The sequence below is a fragment of the Camelus ferus genome, chromosome 19 (genome assembly GCF_009834535.1).
Source record: "Camelus ferus isolate YT-003-E chromosome 19, BCGSAC_Cfer_1.0, whole genome shotgun sequence".
Taxonomy (NCBI): domain Eukaryota; kingdom Metazoa; phylum Chordata; class Mammalia; order Artiodactyla; family Camelidae; genus Camelus; species Camelus ferus.
The window spans coordinates 36,900,208-36,921,685 of record NC_045714.1 but is presented as its reverse complement, the minus strand read 5'-3'; the positions used below and the strand labels follow the sequence as shown (position 1 = coordinate 36,921,685).

The following is a 21,478-nucleotide window of genomic DNA, read 5'->3' as shown; positions in this document are numbered from 1 at the left end:
AGAAGCCCTTATTTTCACCTATTAGGAACTTCCATTTCCACTTCACAACAGACCTCCATCCCTGCCTCTCTGGGACCCCAATTCTGTTACATAACCCCCAATACCCACCTCAGCAACCCCCAGCTCAGCCTCACAGAAAGCCCACCCAGGTCTCCAGGGATCCTCCTGCCCCTCATTTGGATCCCTCATCACACACAGACCCCTCTCTAATCTTCCTTTATGTTCCATTGGCCTCTCATTAAGGGCTTACTATGTACCGAGTCCTGTAATAGCTCCAGGAATGCGGTGGTCCTTTGCCATGGAGTTAGGGGTAGGGGGAGCACACAGACATTAAATCTTAAAAATTATTTAATTACAAGGTGTAATGTAATTTTCAAGGAAGTACACTTGGCCACGAGGAAGAGTTAGGAAGTAAGTGGGAGGGGGAGGGGAACCATGGAAGTGCCACCAATCATGATCTCTCCCATGAGTATGGCCATGTCCTCCTACACCTGGACTAGCATGAACTTGACTCTAAATACTCATTGTTGTTGGTTTTTTTTTTTTAATACTTCTTTTAGCCTCATCCAAAGCAATAATCACAAAAATTACAATTTTCTTTTTCTTATATTCATTAAATATATGACTCCTAAAATTTAAAAATTTCTGTTCAAAGTACTACGACCCTTGTAGAACACAGCTAGCCACTGTTCCTGATAAATAGCCTCAAAGACCCTCTGCCCAAAGGCCCATTTCTACCATAAACTTTCCATCCTGCCCTGAACACCACTCCTTTTCCCCTCCATCAATAGTCTTCCATTTCCTCTTTCCCCTGGCACAGCTAGCTCTGAGCAAAAGTCCACCACAGAGAACCTGCTCATCTGCCACACTCCATGCCCTGCCCCCTTTACTGGGAACCTTGGAGACCCAGGGCCCACATCAAGTTCTAAACCCCCCTTCCTGTTGCCTCTCTGGCAGGAGTAAGACCAGGGTTCCCTCCTCCCTGTTTTTCCTTTAACATCCCCCTTGATCCAATGGTTCCAGAATCTCATTATCTCCCCGGCAAGAGTTTCTCGATATAACTGTTCTTTTATTCATTTTTTATTATTTAAGTAATGTATTAATACATACACATTCATTTAATTAACTTAGAAATATGTACTGAGGACCTATTGTGTGCTGGAAACTGTTCTAGGTGCTGGTGACGTAGCGTCTAGAGTCAGATAGAGTCAGGTGGAGAAAAGGGGACAAAAAGGCAAAGCTTATTAGCTTTATTATCTTAGGCAAGTGCAAAGTCTCTGAGGTCAAAATAAAGGAAGCTGAAGACTGTAAAGTGGCAACTGAGGATAATAAGTGAGATATGGATACAGGATGAGGATGGAGAGGTGGAAAGGGACACAGTGAGGGTCTCAGTTTTATTCTGAGGGTGATGGATGAAAAGATTCCACCAACACAGACCTTGGAAGCTTTTCAGGTACAGATGGTCCCTGACCTGCAATGATTCAACTTACAATTTTTCAGTTTTACAGTGGTTGTGAAAGTGATACTCATTAGGTAGAAACAGTTTGAACTTTGGATTTCGATCTTTTCTTCTCTGTCATGGTATTTGGGCAGCCCCCGGTCAACCGTGCAATCACAAGGATAAACAACCAGTACACTTAAAACCACTCTGTACCCAGACAACCATTTTGCTTTTCACTTTCATTGCCATATTCAATACATTACGTGAGACATTCAACACTTTATCATAAAACAGGCTTTGTGTTAGATGATTTTGTCCAACTGGAGACTAATGTAAGTGTTCTGAGCATGTTTAAGGTAGGCTAGGCTAAGCTGTGATGTTCAGTAGGTTAGGTGTATTAAATGCATTTTTGACTTGATATTTTTAACTTATGATGGGTTTATCTGGACAAAAGGAAGAGCTGTATTCAGATACATCCAGGTGCATATACACATGTTGATTTTTATTTGTTCTTCAGGCCTTTGCACATTCTGTTCTCTTACTAAAACGCTGTTGGAAGTTCCCCTTATCTCTTCCCCCTCAAGAGGGAGCCCTCTGAGCAAGAGATGTTTTTCATCCCTTTTGGTTGGACCTCAGAGTTCAGCACAGAGGCAACCTGGGAAGTGTTGTTAACTGACTACTGACTGGTGGAACAACTGAATGAGCTTTCAGGGATAGAGAATCCTACCTCCAGTAGGCTCACCAGTCAGGCTACCCCCTTCTCTGAACTTTCCACTTACCTCCGTCTCTTTCTCCACCAAAATCCATCAGTCCTGTGTCATATTCCCTTAGGGTCAGCAGGTTGGCATTAAACTGAATCCAATCACAGGTTAGAGACTCCTGGGGTAAATAATGTAGTAATTCCAGGCGTGGAGCCAAGCAGGGAGGAGGGGAAGTTTGGAACCTTCCTGTGTCCCCCTCCACAACGAGTTCTCCAGCCACCCCAGAAAAATTTACTTCTCTATGGGAAGGGGAGAAATTATGAGCAGCTTAAACCAGACTCCTCTCTTGAGGGGAAGAAACTAAGGACTCACAAAGCAATACTGGGTCCTGACATCTTGTTAGGTTCATTGGTATTGACAGGAGGCAGCAAAGCATGACGGTTGTTATGGGGTGAATTGTGTCCCCTCAACATTCATGTGTTGTATGCTAATCCCTACATATCAGACTGTATTTGGAGATTGGATCTTTAAAGGGGTAATTAAGGTTAAATGAAGTCATAGTGAGGCGGGAAGCCCCATAGAAAGATTGGCAGGACCCCTAGGCAAGGCCGCTGCTCTCTTCCCACTAGTGTCGGGATCCCTGGCCCAGAGGCTTTATCTAACTTTTTGCCTCCAAAGCGGCTAACTTACACCTAGAATTCTATTGGTTCCCTGAGCTCACTTTCCTTCACTCCTGATTGGTTATTGGTCTCACTTCTGATTGGTCCACTTCCCTAACTTCTGATTGGTCCATTTGTAGTACTTTATTTGCATGGAGCTTACTCCTGATTGGTCTATTTCTATAAAGCTTGTTTCTGGTTGGTCAACTTCTGTTGTACTTTATTTGCATATGATGTTGCAAAGTGTAAAACTGGCAGCCTATAAAAGGCCTGTGTAAACTTGTTGTAAGGGTTCAGCGGTAGAACTGTTAACTGTTGCAGGATTGGTGGCGTAATAAATCTGAGTTCTCTAACGCTTGAAGTGCTGCTTGGTTTCTTGTCCCTATCCAGGTTCCTGTCACAACTGAGCTGTAACACGAAGCTATAACACATTTTCCTGCAACATTTCTGGAGACCCCAAAGAGATTTCAACCGTGCTGGCCCCTTGACCCACCGGGATGGCCGAGCAACCGCCTGGAGGTCGGGAGCTCTGAAAGCGCACGAGGAGGCCCACCACCTGACAAAATTCCGGCTCCTTCTTTGTGGAGGTGATTCAGTCCTCCGGGCAGCTGTGCCCCAACCGGGCTCACTGGAGGGACGGACCAACTCACCAAGCAACATGGCTGAATAAGGTAGAAGCCCAGGGAAGCGTTCATAGTTAGGTTAGGGTAATCAGGTTCTGTCCAAGTGGACAGAAGAGGAGACTGATCACCTCCTCCAGGCTCCCTGCCTGACAGTAGTCTGGAAGGGGAGATCAGGTTAGATTAGTTTAGATAAGGGACACCCCAGTGATAGGGAATGTGCAAATAATCTGTATGTGTGCGTGCGGCCTGAAAAGCATGCAATCAGGTTCAAGTTTGTAGCTCCACGGCATTCTGCTACGGAGTTCGAGTGAGTCCCAACCCACGGTTCTGTGGTGACCTCATATGGCTCATGGCGGTATTGGCCCCTCGGGGTCCTGATCGGAGTCAGCGGTTTATACTGACCAACCAAAGCTAAGAGGCACCTTCGTACCCCGTGAGGGGAGCGGCCAGGAGGACGCAGCGAAAACCCTCCCTTTGTCTTTGCAACACCGGCACAGGACGGCTACACAGGAAGGGAAAGGGACATAGAACAGCCTATAAGTAAACGAGCCCTGTGCCCTTAGGGACTAAGATGAGACTAAGTTAAAGAGGTTGACACAACCTTGTCACCAGTCCCCCAGAATATCCTATTATGATTAATTAGCCTCAATATACTTCTGTGTCTAAAATTAAGACCACAAACCCTGAGCCAGGGGGAGCCAACCCAGGGCTGGCTGGAACTCTCTTTTGAGGCCCCCACCCTTATTTTGGTTCATTTATTCTGCCGCCAGCCAGCCATCTTGGCCTCATGTTGTCAATTCAGGCTATAAAAAGTCTTTATACAGCGACCCCTAGAGCTTATCCAGGTCTGAGGAAATCTCAGGGTTACCTGCCTAATGTGGAAACCCCAACTCATTGGCAGCACTTGCAGCCAAGCAGATAGATGTTAGGCCCAGTGAGGCAGCCAGCTTTTTGAGAACTCCACTGTTCTAAGGAATGGAACAAAGATTCTGGGGTCACAGTCCTCAGTGCCAGAAGCAGACCCACACCTATAGACCATAAAATCTGTCAACTAATAGTAATGGGATCCTCAAAATCAAAGCTGACAGTTCTGGACTACATGATTAAAAATTTCAAAAAGGGTTTCTCAGGAAACTATAGAATTAAATTGACACCACAGAAATTGCACACGTTGTGCGAGTCAGAGTGGCCCACCTTTGGAGTGGGATGGCCCCTGGAAGGTACACTAGACCTGTCAGCTGGCAGGGCCATACACTGGATAATCACCACGCCCCCAGGGCACCGCGACCAATTCCCATATATTGATTCTTGGCTAACAATCACCCAAACCTTGCCTCCGTGGGTCCAAGTCTACACAAATAGACAGGGACAATATAAGATCCTCATGGTCCCGACATTAAAGATAAAAAAGACAGAATGAGGCCAGTCTTTTGGGGCAACCCTGAAGAACTGCCAATGCTACACCTGCCAAATGTTTCTTCTGCTTCTGCAGCTCCAACATAGCTGCCTCTACCGGACAGTCCATCACCGCCTGTACTGCAATGGTGGCCCCGGGCTCTTAGCCGAGAGCCCAAGGAGTGGAAACGCCGTTCAGCCCCGCAGGCCGCCCAGCCAATGGCCACCCTCCGGATGCCTTTCCAGGAGACCCAAGAGACCCAACAGGTTTACAATGGCGGCCCTGTACAGCCCAGCCACTCCATCCTGTACTACCAGCCTTTCAGTACAACGGATCTCCTAAACTGGCGACACCACACTCCACCATATTCGGAAAAACCCCAGGCCATGATTGACCTCTTACAGTCCATCATCCAGACCCACCGGCTGACTTGGGATGACATTCAACAGCTGCTCCTGACACTCTTCAATTCTGAAGAAAGACAGCAGATCATAACAGAAACCAGAAAATGGCTACAAGAGAAGGTCCCAGAGGAAACCACTGATGTGGAGGAATGGGCCCGGACACAAGACCAGAATGGAACTCTAACTCCCAAGCAGAACGGGAGGCTCTGTGGACATATCAGAGAGCCCTCCTACAAGGGTTATAAGCCACGGCAAAGAAACCAACCAACATGTCTACGACCACCTTGATGCAAAAGCCAGACAAGTCCCCCATGTACTACAGTGTGAGGCAATTTGGGAGCCCACAGACGTGTCAATCAACCACTATAAAGGACACCATAAAGGAAAATGACCCCATAAACAGAAAAACCAACTAGCAGATCAAGCTACACACAAAGTGGCAAGTGAATCAGGCCATACCAGAGATCTTGGAGCCATCCCAAAAGTTCAACCAGCAGCCAAACCCAAACTGCTGCTAACATCTCCAGCATACAGCTACGAGAAAAACTCCTGGGCAAGAAAGGAGGATCCAATGGAAAGGAAGGATGGTGGGTGAGGCCTGACAAACGGATATATATACCTGAACGATTAGCCCATGAGGTGGTCCTTCAACATGAGCTCACCCACCTGGAAAAGACTGCCCTAGAGGCCCTGCTGGAACGGTACTGTCTGACCCCTCAACTTCCATCCCTCTGTGCCTCAGTCTCAGAGCGCTGCCTCATATGTGCTCAGAATACTGCACAATGGGGGTCAACTGGACCAAGAAAAATCCAGTGCTATGGCCAGGCTCCTTTTAAAGATATGGAAATAGGTTATGCAGAAATGGGGCCCAGCAGAGGATACAACTACTTGCTGGTTTTTATCTGCACCTTTTCAGGATGGGTAGAAGCATACCCAACATGGACTGAGGAAACAAGAAAAGTAACAAAAGCCTTACTCAGAGAAGTTATTCCCAGATTTGGGATGCCATTAACCATAGTGTCAGACAATGGACCCGCATTTATAACAAAAATAGTACAAGAAGTGGCAAAAACAGTAAACATCTGCTGGAATCTACATGAAGCCTACAGGCCCTGGCATTCAGGGAGGATAGAGCACGCGGGCCAGACCCTAAAAAAGGAGATGATAAAGCTCAGTTGAGAAACTAATCTACCTTGGACTGACGCTGCCCACGGCTCTCCAGTGGATACTCTATGCCCCTTGGTCCAAGATGGGATTCTCCCCTTTTAAAATCCTATATGGGAAACCCCCTCCCCTGATACTAGGAAAAAGTTTGAGAGGTGGGAAGCTTAAAACGTCATAAACAAACGAAGGGTCTCGGAAAAAACTATGCGAAAAGTCCATAGGTGGGTGACTGACAGGATCCCAGTCTCACTGGGAACAATGTTACACCCATATAAGCTGGGAGATCAGGTCTGGATAAAGATTGGAGAAAGGAGCCCCTCGAACCCACTTGGCGGGGCCCCTACGCAGTTAAACTAACCATCTCAACAGCTCTTAAAGTTGCAGGTATCGTCCAGTGGATTCATCACACCAGAGTAAAGAGAAGCACCACCACGAGATGATGACATCAGGTGAATCAACCAGGACCTCGAGGAGCCACTTGAAATCGAAGCCAGAGATGCCCACCTCTTCTGCCAGAGAACACCAAGCCTTGCTCTAGCCACACCCGGAAGCTGGCTAGTCAACGCACGGCGGAAGCTTGAGGAACCACCAATCAAGATGTAAAAAGAACTGCTGCCCTTACTTTATTTTATTATTATTGAGTATTGTTACTTTATTACTAGTTATAGGACTGATAGCCACTGCACCCCAGGATTGGAACATAAGCCAGAAACTAATACGAGCTGTACTCTCTCTCTCTACAAGAGAAAGGCTAATAATCAGTCAGTGATAGAAACCATACCTCCCTGTTAAAATGATGAAACCCCAAACCCTTCTGCTTATAAAAGTAGTTGCTGACATATCTCTTTCCATGACAGGGGTTCCAATGAGACCCATTCGCCAAGTTGTATTTGACAGGGACCTACTCCCCAGAAAAAATCCCTGGCCCACACGCTCGGGCCCTTCTATAGACCTAGCAAGGGTTGGGAAAAGAAAAATAAACCTAGGTCCATGCTCTATAACCAGGCCCCCCAATTAAGTTCCTTAATAAACAAGGTCCATCACCTCCTTAATGCTGCTAGCCCAAAACTAGCAAGTGATTGCTGGCTCTGCCTGCGTTCCGGCCCCCTCCAGCATGTAGCCAGCCCGATAGGTCTCTCAGATCTAACCAAGTTTAATGGCCACCCTGGGTGGTCCCCAGACTCTGCAGATGTAAGCCCCAAGTCAGTTAATGTAAGTGGGCCCATATGGCTCCTGACTGCATCTACAACTCGGGGACAAAACATTCTGTAGGAAATCTGGCCACTGCCCAGTGTGCCCAAACCCATAATTGCACAACTGTTTATGGTTGTATGGCTGCCAAACTGGTGCACACCAAACCCAGAAACCTTTTTTGTATGCGGGGCACACGTCTACCGGTGCCTGCCAGCCAGTTGGACAGGTACTTGCACATTGGCCTTCCTTACCCCTCAGATGGACATAATACTTAATAACCAGAGCCTTCCTGTACCCCTGATGGCTCATACTCAATCAAAAAGGGCCATCTAGTTAATACCACTCCTAATTGCGCTAGAAATAGCAACTGGAGTTGCAGGAATAGCAGGAATAGCCTCATCATCCCACTATTACCAGCAGTTATCTGCTGAGGTCCTTGAAGGTTTAAAACAAGTGGCTGAGTCCTTAATGACTCTACAAAATCAGTTGGACTCCCTAGCAGCAGTAGTCCTACAGAACAGGAGGGGTTTAGACTTGCTCACCACCGAAAAGGGGGAACTCTGTCTCTTCCTAAATGAGAAATGCTGTTTCTATGTAAATCAATCAGGAATTGTCAGAAATAGTCCAAAAACTATGAGATCGAGCTGAACGTAGAAACCAGGAATTAGCAAATTCCTGGGCACAATGGAATAACCTCTGGAGTTGGGCCTCCTGGCTCCTCCCCCTAGCAGGCCTCCTCCTTATAATCCTTCAAGCACTGCTGTTTGTTCCCTGCATCCTTAATCTCATTACCCATTTCATTAGCTCACGAATAGTCACTAAAACTACAGCTACTAGTTCAGCACAGGCCCTTGGACCAGGAAGAACCCAATGATAAATAAGGGACACCACTCTAAGGTTGATGCTCACTGCAGATGTTAAAGAGAGCATCAAAAGGGGGGAATGAGGCGGGAAGCCCCATAAAAAGACTGGCAGGACCCCTAGGCAGGGCTGCTGCTCTCCTCCCACTAGCATCGGGATCTCTGGCCCAGAGGCTTTATCTCACTTTTTGCCTCCAAAGCAGCTAACTTACACCTAGAATTCTATTGGTTCCCTGAGCTCACTTTCCTTCACTCCTGATTAGTTATTATTCTCACTTCTGATTGGTTATTACTCTCACTTCTGATTGGTCCACTTCCCTAACTTCTGATTGGTCCATTCGTAGTACTTCATTTGCATGGAGCTCACTCCTGATTGGTCTATTTCTACAAAGCTTGTTCCTGGTTGGTCAACTTCTGTTGTACTTTATTTGCATATGATGTTGCAAAGTGTAAAACTGGCAGCCTATAAAAGGCCTGTGTAAAGCTACAGACAGGGTCCAGCGCTTGAAGTGGGCCTGCTGGTGTAATAAACCTGAGTTCTCCAACTCTGAGTGCTGCTTGCTGTCTCGCCCAGATCCAGGTTGCTGTCACAACTGAGCTGTAACACCAAGCTGTGACACATTTTTCTGCAACAATAGAGGTAGGCTCCAATGTAATATGACTGGTATCCTTATAAGGAGATTTGGACACACATGGACTGAGGAGTGACCATATGAGGACTGTGAGAAGGCAACCAACTACAAGCCAAGGATAGAGGCTTCAAAAGAAACCAAACCTACGGACACGTTGATCTTAGACTTCTAGACTCTGGAATTGTGAGAAAATTAATTTCTGTTGTGTAAGTCACCCATTGCGTGGTACTTTGTTATGGACACCATAGCAAACAATACAGTGGTTAGGATCAAAGACTCGAGCCAGGGGGCTGGATTCCAATCCTGGATCCATCACTTATTAGCTAAATCATCTTAAGCAATTTACTTTTTCCTCTTTCTTAGTTCTCATCAGTTAAATGGGCATGGTTACCTACCTCACAGGGTTGCTATGAGAACGAAATGGTTAATAAAGCACTTAGGAAACAACTCCTGACATACTGTAAGTACTCTGTAGATAGATGCTCCTTAAATAAATAAATTCAGTTTCACTGGGCAAAGTTGAATAAATAGGCCCTAACCAGAAGAACTCAGAGTTATGTACCATTAAAAAGGGTCATCAGACAATGACAAGTGTTCCCATAAGGCAAATCTTTCAAAATTTTTTTCTTTCCTATGAGGGGGAGGTAACTGGGTTTACTTTTTTAATTAATTAAATTATTTATTTATTTATTTATTTATTTTTATATTGAACCTAGGACCTCATGCATGCTAAGCATGTGCTCTACCACTTGAACTATACCTCCCCGTCCCCATAAGGCAGTTCTTTATCCCAGGCTTCCTGAGGACAGAAACATTCATCTTTGTGACAAAGAACTTAGCAAAAGACAGCACTCAGGAAGAACTTGCTGAACCAAATGTCCAAACATCTTCTGATGCTGGGTCATGTGTCAGGGTTTGCTGGGAGTATCAGGTGATGTTTCTAGAAGTTCTGTTTGGTTTCTTTTCAAATCTTCCATGTTTTAAAAAAATTGTTTTCTGTTCCCTGTAGCTATTTCCTAACTTTGAATCTTGTGTGCATTATTTTTAAAAACCCGTGTCAGTGCATTGCAATACCTGAAGTCTATGTTGATCTATTCCTCCCATTTGTGTAGCTGTTTTTCCTGCATGAAGTCTTGGATGCCTGGTTATCTCTGACTGTGTGCTGGTCTAACCTTGAGAAATTATTTGTGGTGGTTTCCTGAAGTCAAAGATAAATGTGCCTTTCTTCAGAGAGATTTTGCATTTGCTTTTGCCAGAAGTTTGGGAGCACTTCCAGTCACTTCCGGTGATAACTGGGGACAGTCCAGTTATCACTTAAAACCAGGTTCTCCGTTTATGGCTTGAGAATCCTTGGGCTCCCAGGCTCTAGTCCCTGGGGTACAAAAGGATTCATCAATGGTCACAACTTCCTAAGGCAGGGCTTTAAATTATTCCTCTTTCCTTTTCCTTCAGCCATTCTGCTCAGCACCCAGGCAACCTTTTCTGAACTCCTTTGGGGCTGGTGGTGTGCGGTGTATAGCTGGTCCATTACCACGTTAAACCTGAGGGTGAAACCCTTGGGATTTCGGCTCAATGTGAGGAGACTCTTCCATAAGATGTGCCACCTCAGGCAGGCCCTGGACTTTCACTTCTGTCCCTCTTGCCCTATGTGGTTGGTGAACTGAAACGCAACAGGTACAAAATTGGCAAATGCCCTCATGTCATTAGCAGTTTTGGTGCTCCAGTATTCCAATCTTCCTGATACCCATGTGGTTACCAGCTTTCATCCAATAATTGGCCAGGGCATTCCCCAGAATTTTAAGTATTTCAGTGCTTTTCAAAGGATATTCTTACAATTTATCTAACATTGCTACTATTTTCAGAGGGAAGATTAACTGAATAAATTAGTCCACCATTACTGAAGAAAAGAAAAGAAAATCCAGTTGTAGTGATAAAATAGGCACAGCATAATTCCTCCTCACTGACCTCTGACACTGACTCAGGCAATAATGTCACAGATAAATACCACATGGCCCACGTACAAGGGGACACCCTTACAATTGACAGCCACTATTCAGTGTGTAACTGTTATCTAATGACAACTCCACACAGGAAACCAAACAAACAAAAAACCCAACTCCACACAGTGACATCATACATAAATGTCACCCATCAATGATCTGGAGATAACCCAAACCATATTGCTTCAACAAGCATATGTTGGGCACTCAATACGTACTAAGTGCTGGGGTTACAGCAGAAAACAAGAGAGACAAGATTTCTGCCCTCATGGGATTTACAGTCAGGGGCAGTGGACAATGAATGGACATGTAGCAAATAAATAATTTCAAAAAGTGGAAAGTCCTATGAAGAAAATAAAAGAGGGTAATGAGTCAGAGTGGGCAGTGGTACTTTAGATGCAGTATCTTGGAAGACCTCTCTGAGGAGGTGGCGTTTGAGCTGAAACCTGAAGGTTGAGAAGGAGCCAGCCATGGGAAGAACCAGGTAGGGAAATAGGAAGTGCAAAGGTGCTGAGGCAGGAACATTCCTGGCACATTCAAGGAAAAGCAAGGAGACTAGTTTTGCTGGAGTGACTAAGCTCCAAGCTTAGTCTAACTTAGACTAAGTTTAGCTGGAGTGACTAAAGAGAAGTGACCAAGGGGGCAAGTGACAGGACGAGGAGAAGGTGGGAGTGTGAGGTTAGAGAGGGAAGCAAGGGCCCTATCATACAGAGTCTTCCCTTGTGGGCCATGGGAAGGAGTTTGGATTTTAAGAACAAAGGGAAGCCATTGAGGGTGTTGCCGAAAGATTGGCTCCCGTCCCTGATGAGCCAAACTGAAAGTCAGAGACAGGGTCTTAGAGTATAGGAAAAAAGACAGCTTTATTGCTTTGCCAAGCAAAGGGGACTCACAGCAGGCTAGTGCCTTCAAAACTGTGAACCCATCTTGTGGGTGGGGTAGGGTGATTATATAGCCATGGCTTAAACAATAAAGCATCGATAAAAATCAACAGAATTTTTTTTAAAGTAATAGCTTCATTTTAACAATGGGCCTGGAGCTGTGAACAGCAACCAGTCAGTCGGGTTGGTTGCCCAGTTTAGGAGCAAGCATAAGAATAAGTAATCTGTTAGCCTAATTCTAATCAGCCCATTTTACTAATTCTCCTTCAAGGATGCCAAGTCATTTATGCTCTGAGAAGATCGCTTTTGATCGAGGTTAAGCAATCAGAACTGTCATGTGTAAACAGGAGGCCTAGCTCCTCCCAGTGTCACCATCCTAACTCTACGGAGGGCGAATTCTCTTTCAGGAAACTTCCTTCCAAGCTCACAGATGACACACCTCCTTCCAAGCCTGACAAATTGAGGCGTGTGTTTCTAAACTTCTCTAGGTCCCGTTGGGTGGAGCCCACTGTGATTGGTTACAAGCTTTCCCCTTTTTTCTAATCACACTGCTATTCGGGAGAGTGCTCGGTCCCATTCCCCTGGTGAGATGAGTGAGCCCTGTGATTAGCCCTCCGGTATGAGTGACAGCAGACATATCCTATGGGCGCAAAGACGGGGGGTGGGGTAGACTGTCCGGCGCTTCAGGCTGTCCGGGAGGATCCGGGGCTGTCAGCTCGCGTCCTGCTCGGTGCCTGCCACCCCGCTGCGCGCACCATGGCCGCCCCGCCGCAGCTGCAGACTCTGCTCCTTGCGGTCAACGCACTGCTGCGCAAACGCCGCTACCACGCTGTGTTGGCTATGCTTAAGGGCTTCCGGAACGGGGCAGTGTGAGTGGGGCCGGGAGACTGGGCAGGGGCTGAAGGATCGGTCTGGCTGGGGTCGGAGAAGCGGGTTCTGGGCCCAGCACCGGCACGCTGTGCGCCCCAGAGCAGCCCTAGTGTATCTCCAGGTCTCGATGTCCACCGTGGGCGTAATGGGCTCTGGCTTTTGGGTTCTGAGCGCCTTCTGAGTTGGGGCTCCCACTATGCTGTTTCTGGGTCCTCTGTGATTTGCAACCTGGCCCTCTTGCGTTGACAACTTCCCATGTCAGCCCCTATATCCCCTCTTTTGGGCCCAGCTTCCCCACCTCCATGTGCCCTCGGGCTTGTCTGGCTACAGAGGCCCCGTGTACACAAGTGAGAAGCCAGACTCTGGCCTTTAGCAGGTCGGAGGAGGCTCCTTCCTATGCTCCTCCTATTAAGTTGCCGGTCAGTTCACATCTACTTCTCACTCCTCATCTGTATGACTCTAGAACTAAGTCCTCATCTGGCACAGGGGACTCCTGGGACATAGGCCCGAGGCCGACACAAATGTAAATATTTGCTGGGCAAATTAATTCCTACATGGCCATTAGACCTGCAGAAGAGGAAATCTTGGGATCATTTCCCTTGGCTGGTGCCTGGAGAGGAGCTCAACTTCCTTTAAGCTTCATTTATAAAGGCTGTCATTTATTGAGAGCCTACTGTGCCAGAACCGGGGATACAGTAGAGGATAAACCCAACAAAGATCTGCATCCTCTTGGAGTTGCCATTTTAGAGGTAGCATGGCAAAATGGTGAGGATGTGACCGCCTTGGTTTAAATCCTGATGCCACCTACCTCTGTGATCTTGAGCAAGTCATGTAGCCTCTCCAAGCCTCAGTTTCTGTAAAATGGGGCCAATGATAGTACTTATATTGTCAGAGGATTGAGTCAATATATGTGAAAAGCTTAGCACAGAGCCTGGTGTGTAATAACTATTGGCTGCTGTTATTGTTATATTCACGTGGACGTCTGCTTGGCTCACTCCCTCACTGCCTCAATGAGACCCTTCCTGACCTTCCCACCTCCTTCCCTACTTAATTTTTCTCCATAGTTCTTGTCACCATCTGACACTAAGCAGTTCACTTAGGTATCCTGTTTTTCTACTCTGTCTCTCTGACTAGAAAATGAGCTTCATGGGGACAGAATTTTTATCTATTTTGTTCCTTGGTGTTTTCCTAGTATCTGGTACATAGTAGGCTCTCAAATATTAATCACATGAATGATTAAGTGTGCAAGGTAGGAGTTGCCATTGTTCCCATTTTATTGGATGAGAAGACTAGCTTAGAAAGGAAAACACATTGCTCATGGTCACATTACTTAGTCAGGGGTTGGAGCTAGGATTCAAACCGAAGGATGCCCAGCACCAGGCTCTTGGCTTCCATGGGCACCCAGAGGCATGTAGAAGTTGGTTCCCGCTGGGTCTGGCCAGATCATATCAGTCAAGCTTTGGTGTGACCAGGGTGGGGTGGACCCTGAGATAAGATCAGTGGCTCGTGCTCATCTGTAAGGACTTGGAGTCAAAGTGGGGAGACTGATCATTAGATTACCATGGCAATACCAGGTGATCAGGAATGCTTTACAGAGGAGGTGATGGTGGTATTTTGAAGGATGAGTTGGACTTTACTAGGGGGAGAAGGGCATCCCAGGCAGAGGGAATGGTTTGAACAAAGGCCTGGAGGTGGAAAAGAATGTGCTCTTTGTCAAGAGAGGCCAACCATGCAGGGTGGATGACTGAGGCATATGAACTTTGTAAAATTTAACTCACTTTGATATTCTGCCTAAATATTATCAATGTGCATCTCTAAAAATAAGAGCATTTTCCTGTATGGCTAAATTATCATGATTACATGTAATAAATTAATCCTATAATGTTGACTGCTATCCAGTCCATAGACAAATTGTCCCAGTTGTCCCCCAGATATCCTTTTTAGTGAGTTTGTCCAGACCAGGTCCTCCAGGACATCACACTGCATCTGTCATGTCCTTTAAATCCTTTTTAATCCAGGGCATCCCTTTTTTCAGGACATGGAGTAATCTTGTGAGTGCTAGTAACTGGCTTCCACCTGAGTCTGAGGATTCTGGGAAGGGGGCCTAGTGGATGTAGGGAGTTGGGGGCATGGTTCCACTTGTGTTGGGGTATAAGGAAGGGGCCTTTTAGCCCTGGCCAGCTGGAGGGGACTGAGGGCCTCTTTGACTTTGGAGGAGACGGGACAGAGATGGCTGGGGCCAGGATGAGGGTCCTGTCCAGTGCTAGGCTGCAAAAAAATAAGCCATTCAGCATGGCCACTGCCATGATACCCCTAGCTTTCACTTGTTAACATTTTAAATTTAATTTATTTTTTAAAATTAGGTAACATATTCACAAAAGGTATAAAAAGTTAGATGCTGTAAAGTTCTGCCCACCCCATCGTTCCGTCACTCAGTCCCCTCCCTGGAGGTGACCCTGTGTCCTGTCTCTTACGTCTCCAGAAATATTGTCTGCATATACAAATACATATATTCATCCCCTACACCTTTAAAGCCTTTTATTTTGAAATAATTTTAGGTTTATAGACGAGTTACCTCATTTTATACAATTATGCGCTTTACACACCTTGCTCTAATAGAGCACAGAGCACTCATAGAGCCACCTCGTTCTTTTACAGCTGTGTCCTGTCTCACAGAACCGTGAGTCCATTATTTATGTACCCAGCAGCCCCCTGTGGATGGACACAGGTTTGAGCCCACTCTTTTGCTGTTTCCAACAAACCTCACAGATACTTACATGGCAACAATATGTGGCTATGACCATTGTCTCAAGGAGGTTGTCAAAGATTTTTCAACCTTGTAGCCTGGTAAGATCAGGGCCAGACAGCTGGAGAAGGAAGAGTCTTATACGAAGAACAGGAAAGGCAGAGACGCTAATATTGGTTGAACTGGGAACTTTTGCATGTGCTACATCCTTAACTGCCAGAAGCAACCCTGAAATGGAGAAGACTTTTTACTGTTGGGAGAAGGGAGGCTCAGAGAAGTTAAATGATTTATCCAAGTTTATACAGCAAAACATGGAAGGGTGGAAGGGCTTTGGCGCCAAATAGTATTTCCTTCGTACAACCCACTTCAAACCCAGATCTAACTTGAAAGCCAGCATTATCTTCCCTCCCAAAATGATGTTAGGGTTAGGGGTGGAGAGAGGGCACAGGGAGTCTAAGAGAGAGCTCAGAAAGAAACTGTGGTGCAGGGGTGCTGTAATAACTGTTTTCTTTTGTTTCTACAGCTATGGAGCCAAAATCCGGGCCCCTCACGCACTGGTCATGACCTTTCTCTTCCGGAGTGGCAGGTACCCATCCCCTCGTCACACCCCTCAAACTAGGAGAGAGTGTGGTCAGCTCTCAGTGCCAGGACTGTTGAGGTAGCTTCCTACCTGAGTCTAGCCTGTCCTCACTACCACCTCCTAAAGCCCAAGTCTGATTCTGTTATTCCTGCTTGAAAACTCCCCTGCCCTTGCTGTCCTCCAAAGAAGCCCAACTTCCAGGTGTGGCCCTCAAGGCCCTCTGTGGCCTGACCTCAGCTGTGTCTCCCCCTCCTCACCCACGTCCACCCTGGGGAGCCCTTGGCACATACAACTTGCTGCCGCCCATTCATATGCCGCGTGCGGTTCCACCCCCAGACGTTTCTCATGCAGTACCCCCACCAGGAGTGCCCTTTCCTCTTCCACCTACCTTTCTTTCCTTCCTGGCAACCCATGCTGTTCTCTCAGGATCACTTTCTCAGGAAAACTGTCCACGACCTCCTGCCATTGCTCAAATTTCTTGGCCTTCCTCTGGTCTCCCAGAACTTCCCTGGAGGCTCCTCTTGGAAATCGCCTTGTGGTTGAGTTTTTAAATGTATGTAGCCTCACCTGGAACTTGTGAGAATTACACCTGGACAGCCTTCTGCTCAAATCCAGCTTGCAAGATTGTTTTCTTTATGCATTTTTCCTTTTAAAGTTTATTTTTGTTTTAGTTTTTGCCCCCTAAATCATTTTTTTAAATGAAAATCATTCATCCAGTCAGTCACTATTTACTGAGTGTCTACTGTGTGCCAGACACTGTTTTAGCAGTGAACAAAACAAAATGATCACTGCCCTTGTAGCACTTGCATTCTAGCAGGGGGTGGCAGAAAATAAACACAATAAATAAGGAAGGTATGTGGTATGTTAGAAGATTGTATGGGCTGTGGGAGAGAAAAATTAGAGCAGGGAAAGAGAGAAAGTGAATCCAGGGTGCTGGAGGAGGAGCAGGGTACAGAATTAAATAGATAGTGACATTCAAGTAAAGACTTGAAGGAGATGGAAGAGTTGGCCAAGTGGTATCAGGGAAGAGAGTATTTCAGGCCAAGGGAACAGCCAGTGCAAAGGCCCTGAGTTGGGACCGTGCCTGGTGAGTTTGAGGAGGCTGGAGCAGAGGGATTGCAGGGGAGAAAACAGAGAGGAAGGTCACATGGGTGACCTGGGTTCATCCTGTTCAGCTTTAGGCCATAGAGAGGAGTTTAGCTTTTCCTTTAAGTTAAACAAGAAATTGTTAGAAGAATTCGCGCAGGGACATGCCACTATTTGACTTATCTTTTAATAGCATGAAAGTGAAGAGTTTGTGGCCAGATTAAGAACAGATAGGGGCAGGGTCAAGGGCAGAAGTAGGTGTAAATTAGGGGCTGTGGCAATAATCCAGGTGAGCAACTCTGGTGGCTCAGACCTTGAAGGTAGCAGTGGAGGTGACAGGTGTTCAGATTCTGGAAACATTTCATAGGCAGTATTTGTGCCAATACTTAAAAACTGGAAAATCTGGCTTTCTTGCCTTAGAGCTGGCAACTGGGCCCGTGTTCAGCCTTGAGGGCACTTGTGTTTGCTGTCCCTCATTTGATCTTCCAGAGTATACTCTGCTTCTCTCTCGGAGTCTCCTGACTGCCCCCTAGTGATTTTTAAAAGACAGATCAAATCATCTGCCCTACTTAAATGTTTACTTCTCTCCAGATGAAGACAAAACTTAGCACAGCCTCTCCCCCACAGCCTTTGCCCCACACATTTTCTGCTCAGGCCTTCACGGTTTCTCTCTGTTCCTTTACTCCCCATTCTCTGTCCCTCCTCAGGACCTTTGCACATGCTGATCCCGCTGCCTAGGATTCAGTTCCTCTTTCCACTTGACCTCCTCAACTCTTCATCCTTCACATCCCAGGATCATCTCTTGTCAAAGTCGAAGTTTGACCTTTGTTTTGTGGTTATTCATTTCATATTTCCCTCTCCCATTAAATCATGAACCTCATGAGGGCAGCAAGCAGATCTATTTTTTTCTCAGAATTGTATCCCTAGATCCAGCACATAGTATGTACTCACTCACTCATTCATTTCTTCACATGTTCCTCCCCACCCCAAATTTATTGAGCATCTACTATGTGCCAGGCCCTGTTCTGGGCCCTGAGGATGAACAAGCCAGATATAGACACCACTTTCTGGTAGCTTCCACTGGGATGGGGTGGGAGTTGTGGGGAGATAATAAACAAGCATATAAATGTCAGGTGGTGGTAAGAGCTATGAAGTAAATGAAAAGGAGGATAAGGGAATGGAATATGATGGACGTTCTTTTGTATAGGGTGGTCAAGGAAGACCTCTTGGAGAAGGTGGCTTGGAATCAAGGCCTGAATCAAGTGAGGGAGCAGCCCTGAGGACAGGGAGGGGAGAGGCCCGGGGTTGAATGAGCATCTGCCCACGAGCTCCTTGCCTGTGTCAGTTTTGCATGCCCCGTGGATAGAAGCCCTGGGAGCGGCTGGGCCTGCACTCATGGTGGCTGCCTATGTTTGTGCAGCCTCCAGGAGAAGCTGCGCGCCATCCTACAGGCCACGTACACCCACTCCCGGAACCTGGCCAGCTTTGTGTTCACCTACAAGGGACTTTGCGCCCTGCAGTCCCACCTGCAGGGGGAGACCTACCAGGTGCACTCATTCCTGGCTGCCTTCATTGGGGGCTTGCTGGTATTTGGAAACAACAGTACCATCAACAGCCAGGTAAAGATCCTCCCCCGGGGTGGGGGTTGTGGGAAGGGGTGGGGAGTGGGACGGGGTTCAGATGTAGAGTTGGGGGTGGCGGTCAAAGAAATGAGCTCTTGGCTCCCTTCCATGTCCGAAGGTCTGCGATGCACCAGTGCCTGGGTGACCTTGGAAAGATCACTTCCCCCTCACTTTCCCCATCTGTTAACCAAGCACCTTGTCGGAATTCCATGGTTGCCAAAATCCATGTGTGCTGCTCCCTGGGGGCAAAGATTTAAAAAAAACCGAACAACCACTCTTCAGTGAAGTAAGGAAAAAAAGAATGACCCTGTAGTAAGATTTTCATAAAGCAAAACCTAGTACATTCAAAGAATTACCTCTTTTTCCGGGTTAAATTCTATTTTTTTAATGAAATGATAGTGAAACTAAATGCTAATTGTTGCTGCTGTTACTGTTTTAATGTCCTTCTTGGGTAATGTAAAAAGTTGGCAGCCTTTCTAGTTTGCCTCCCACAAACTTCTTAAATATTCTTAAATTATAAAAATAATGTTTTGGAGGGAGGGTATAGTTCAGTGGTAGAGCACATGCTTAGTATGCTTGAGGTCCTGGATTCATTCCCCAGTACCTCCTAAAAAAAAAATAAATAAATGAATAAAGCTAATTACCTCCTCCCAAACAAATAAAATTAAATTAAAAAAATTTTTTAAATAATGTTTTATTTTCACGTTTTAAATCATGCAGACAAAAAAAAAATTTAAAAACTAGTAAAATTTTAAAATAAATAAATAAAAATGCAGAGTAAGCACCCACTATGTGCCTGGCACACTTTCAGATGCTTGAGATATACCTTGATAGAATTAGAAATTAAATTGAAAAGAAAGTCCCTGTTCCCCTCTAACTGTTAAGCCGCTGTCCAGAAGCAATCACTTTACCTGAGTCTTGTGTAGCTTTGCAGAACTTGTCTGTGCTCGCATCAGTCTACACAGTAGGAATTTTCCACCAGTGAGATCATACTACACTTTTTTTTTTCCTGTAACAGTGTATCTCGGAGACCTTTCTTGTCATCCCTCATCCTTTATAACATCAGCAGAAGTCTGTGCTGACAGAATGGGCCAGCCTTGATCTCAGTCTCCTCTGGATGGACATTTAGGGGACATCTAGCCTTTTGCCATTACACACACACTGCAGTCTACATCTTTGTTCAGACGTCTTCCTGCACTTGCATCAGTCTGTCCATAAGTTCCTAGACATGAAATTGTGGAGTCTGTGGATATGAGAATTTCGTTTTCTGGGAAAGTTTCTGCAGGTTTGCTTTTTTGATAGAAATTTCACTGGTCTGTGAACTTCCCAAATCTAGGAATCCTGGTCACACGCATCACCCTCCTGCTCCCCTCCTTTCCCTGACTGCTGGCAACAACTGCTCTGACCTCCATTTTGAAAATGTTGTCATTTCAAAAATGTTATAGAAATGGAGTCATTATAGTATGTAACCTTTGAGGATTGGCTTTTTTCACTCAGCATAATTCCCTGGCCATTCATCCAAGTTACTGTGTGTATCAGCTGTTCATCACTTTTCGTTACTGAGTAGTGCTCCATGGTGTGGATGTACCTGTTGAAAGACATCTGGGTTGTTGCCAGCCTTTGGCTATTAGGAATGCAGCTGTTAAGAACATTCTTGTACATATTTTTGGTGAAGATAAGTTTTCACTTCTTGGATAAATACCCAGGAGCACAATTGCTAAGTCACATGGTACGTGCTTATTTAGTTTTACTGCCCGGCTGTTATCCAGAGTGACAGTACTATTTTACATTCCTGTCAGGAATATACGTGTGATCCAGGTTCTCCAATCCTAGCTGGCATTTAGTTTATTATGTTTCAAATTTTAGACGTTTTGCTAGGCACGTAGTGCTATCTCATTGTGGTTTTAATTTGCATTTCCCTGATGGCCAATGATGTTGAACCATTTTACATGTGTCTATTTTCCTTCAGTGTAATCCTCTTCAGTGAAATATCTGTTTATGTCTTTTACCCATTTTCTAACTGGATTGTTTCTTTTTTCACTGTTGAGCTTTGAGAGTTTTTTAAAATATATGTATATTCCAGATACTAATCTCTGTCAGATATGTGTTTGTAAATATTTTCTCCCAGTCTTTAGCTTTTCTTCTCAACCTCTTCACATGGGCTTTCACAACCGAAATTTTTTGAGTTTTGATGAGATCCAGTTTATCGATTTTTTTTGTTATACAGATTGTGTTTTTCAGTGTCGAGCTACCTTTTAGTTTTGAACTGTGTAGATATATTCATTTTTAAAATTGTTACTGAAGAGAGGGGAGGGTATAGCTCAGTGGTAGAGCTCGTGCTTAGCATGCACGAGGTCCTGGGTTCAATCCCCAGTGCCTGTTATAAACAAACAAACAAACAAACAAACAAATAAATAACCTAACCCTCTCCCCTGCCAAACAAAACAAAAAAAGTTTAATGATAAAGAATAATAAATTAAAGGCATAAATAATAGTATTAATCACCTTGTACACCATCTTTGGAGAACACTGATCAGTGCACAGGCAGTGCCCCGGACATGGGGGTGGGCAGAAGGTTCCCAGTGGCTATGCCCACCTGTAATCCCCCGTCCTTCCCTCCCT

At 45.7% G+C, this 21,478-nt stretch overlaps 1 protein-coding gene across 6 annotated transcripts in view; it reads left to right on the top strand.

Annotated features, from left to right (window-relative positions):
• Positions 1–12,568: 12,568 nt before the first annotated feature.
• The window catches only part of PXMP4 (peroxisomal membrane protein 4), a 26,010-nt gene continuing 17,100 nt past the window's right edge, over positions 12,569–21,478 (top strand). For 2 of the 6 annotated variants that reach the window (XR_004313207.1, XM_032462127.1), the window contains exons 1-3: positions 12,612–12,821; positions 16,092–16,226; positions 18,655–18,853. Coding sequence is in view for 5 of the 6 variants with exons in the window: in XM_032462127.1 (XP_032318018.1) it covers positions 12,709–12,821; positions 16,092–16,226; positions 18,655–18,853 (447 nt within the window). In the remaining variant the exon portion in view is untranslated. Of the gene's footprint in view, positions 12,822–16,091; positions 16,227–18,441; positions 18,497–18,654; positions 18,854–19,874; positions 21,475–21,478 lie in introns of those variants that run through there. The other 4 variants (XM_032462130.1, XM_032462131.1, XM_032462129.1 and 1 more) reach the window with 4 other exon arrangements.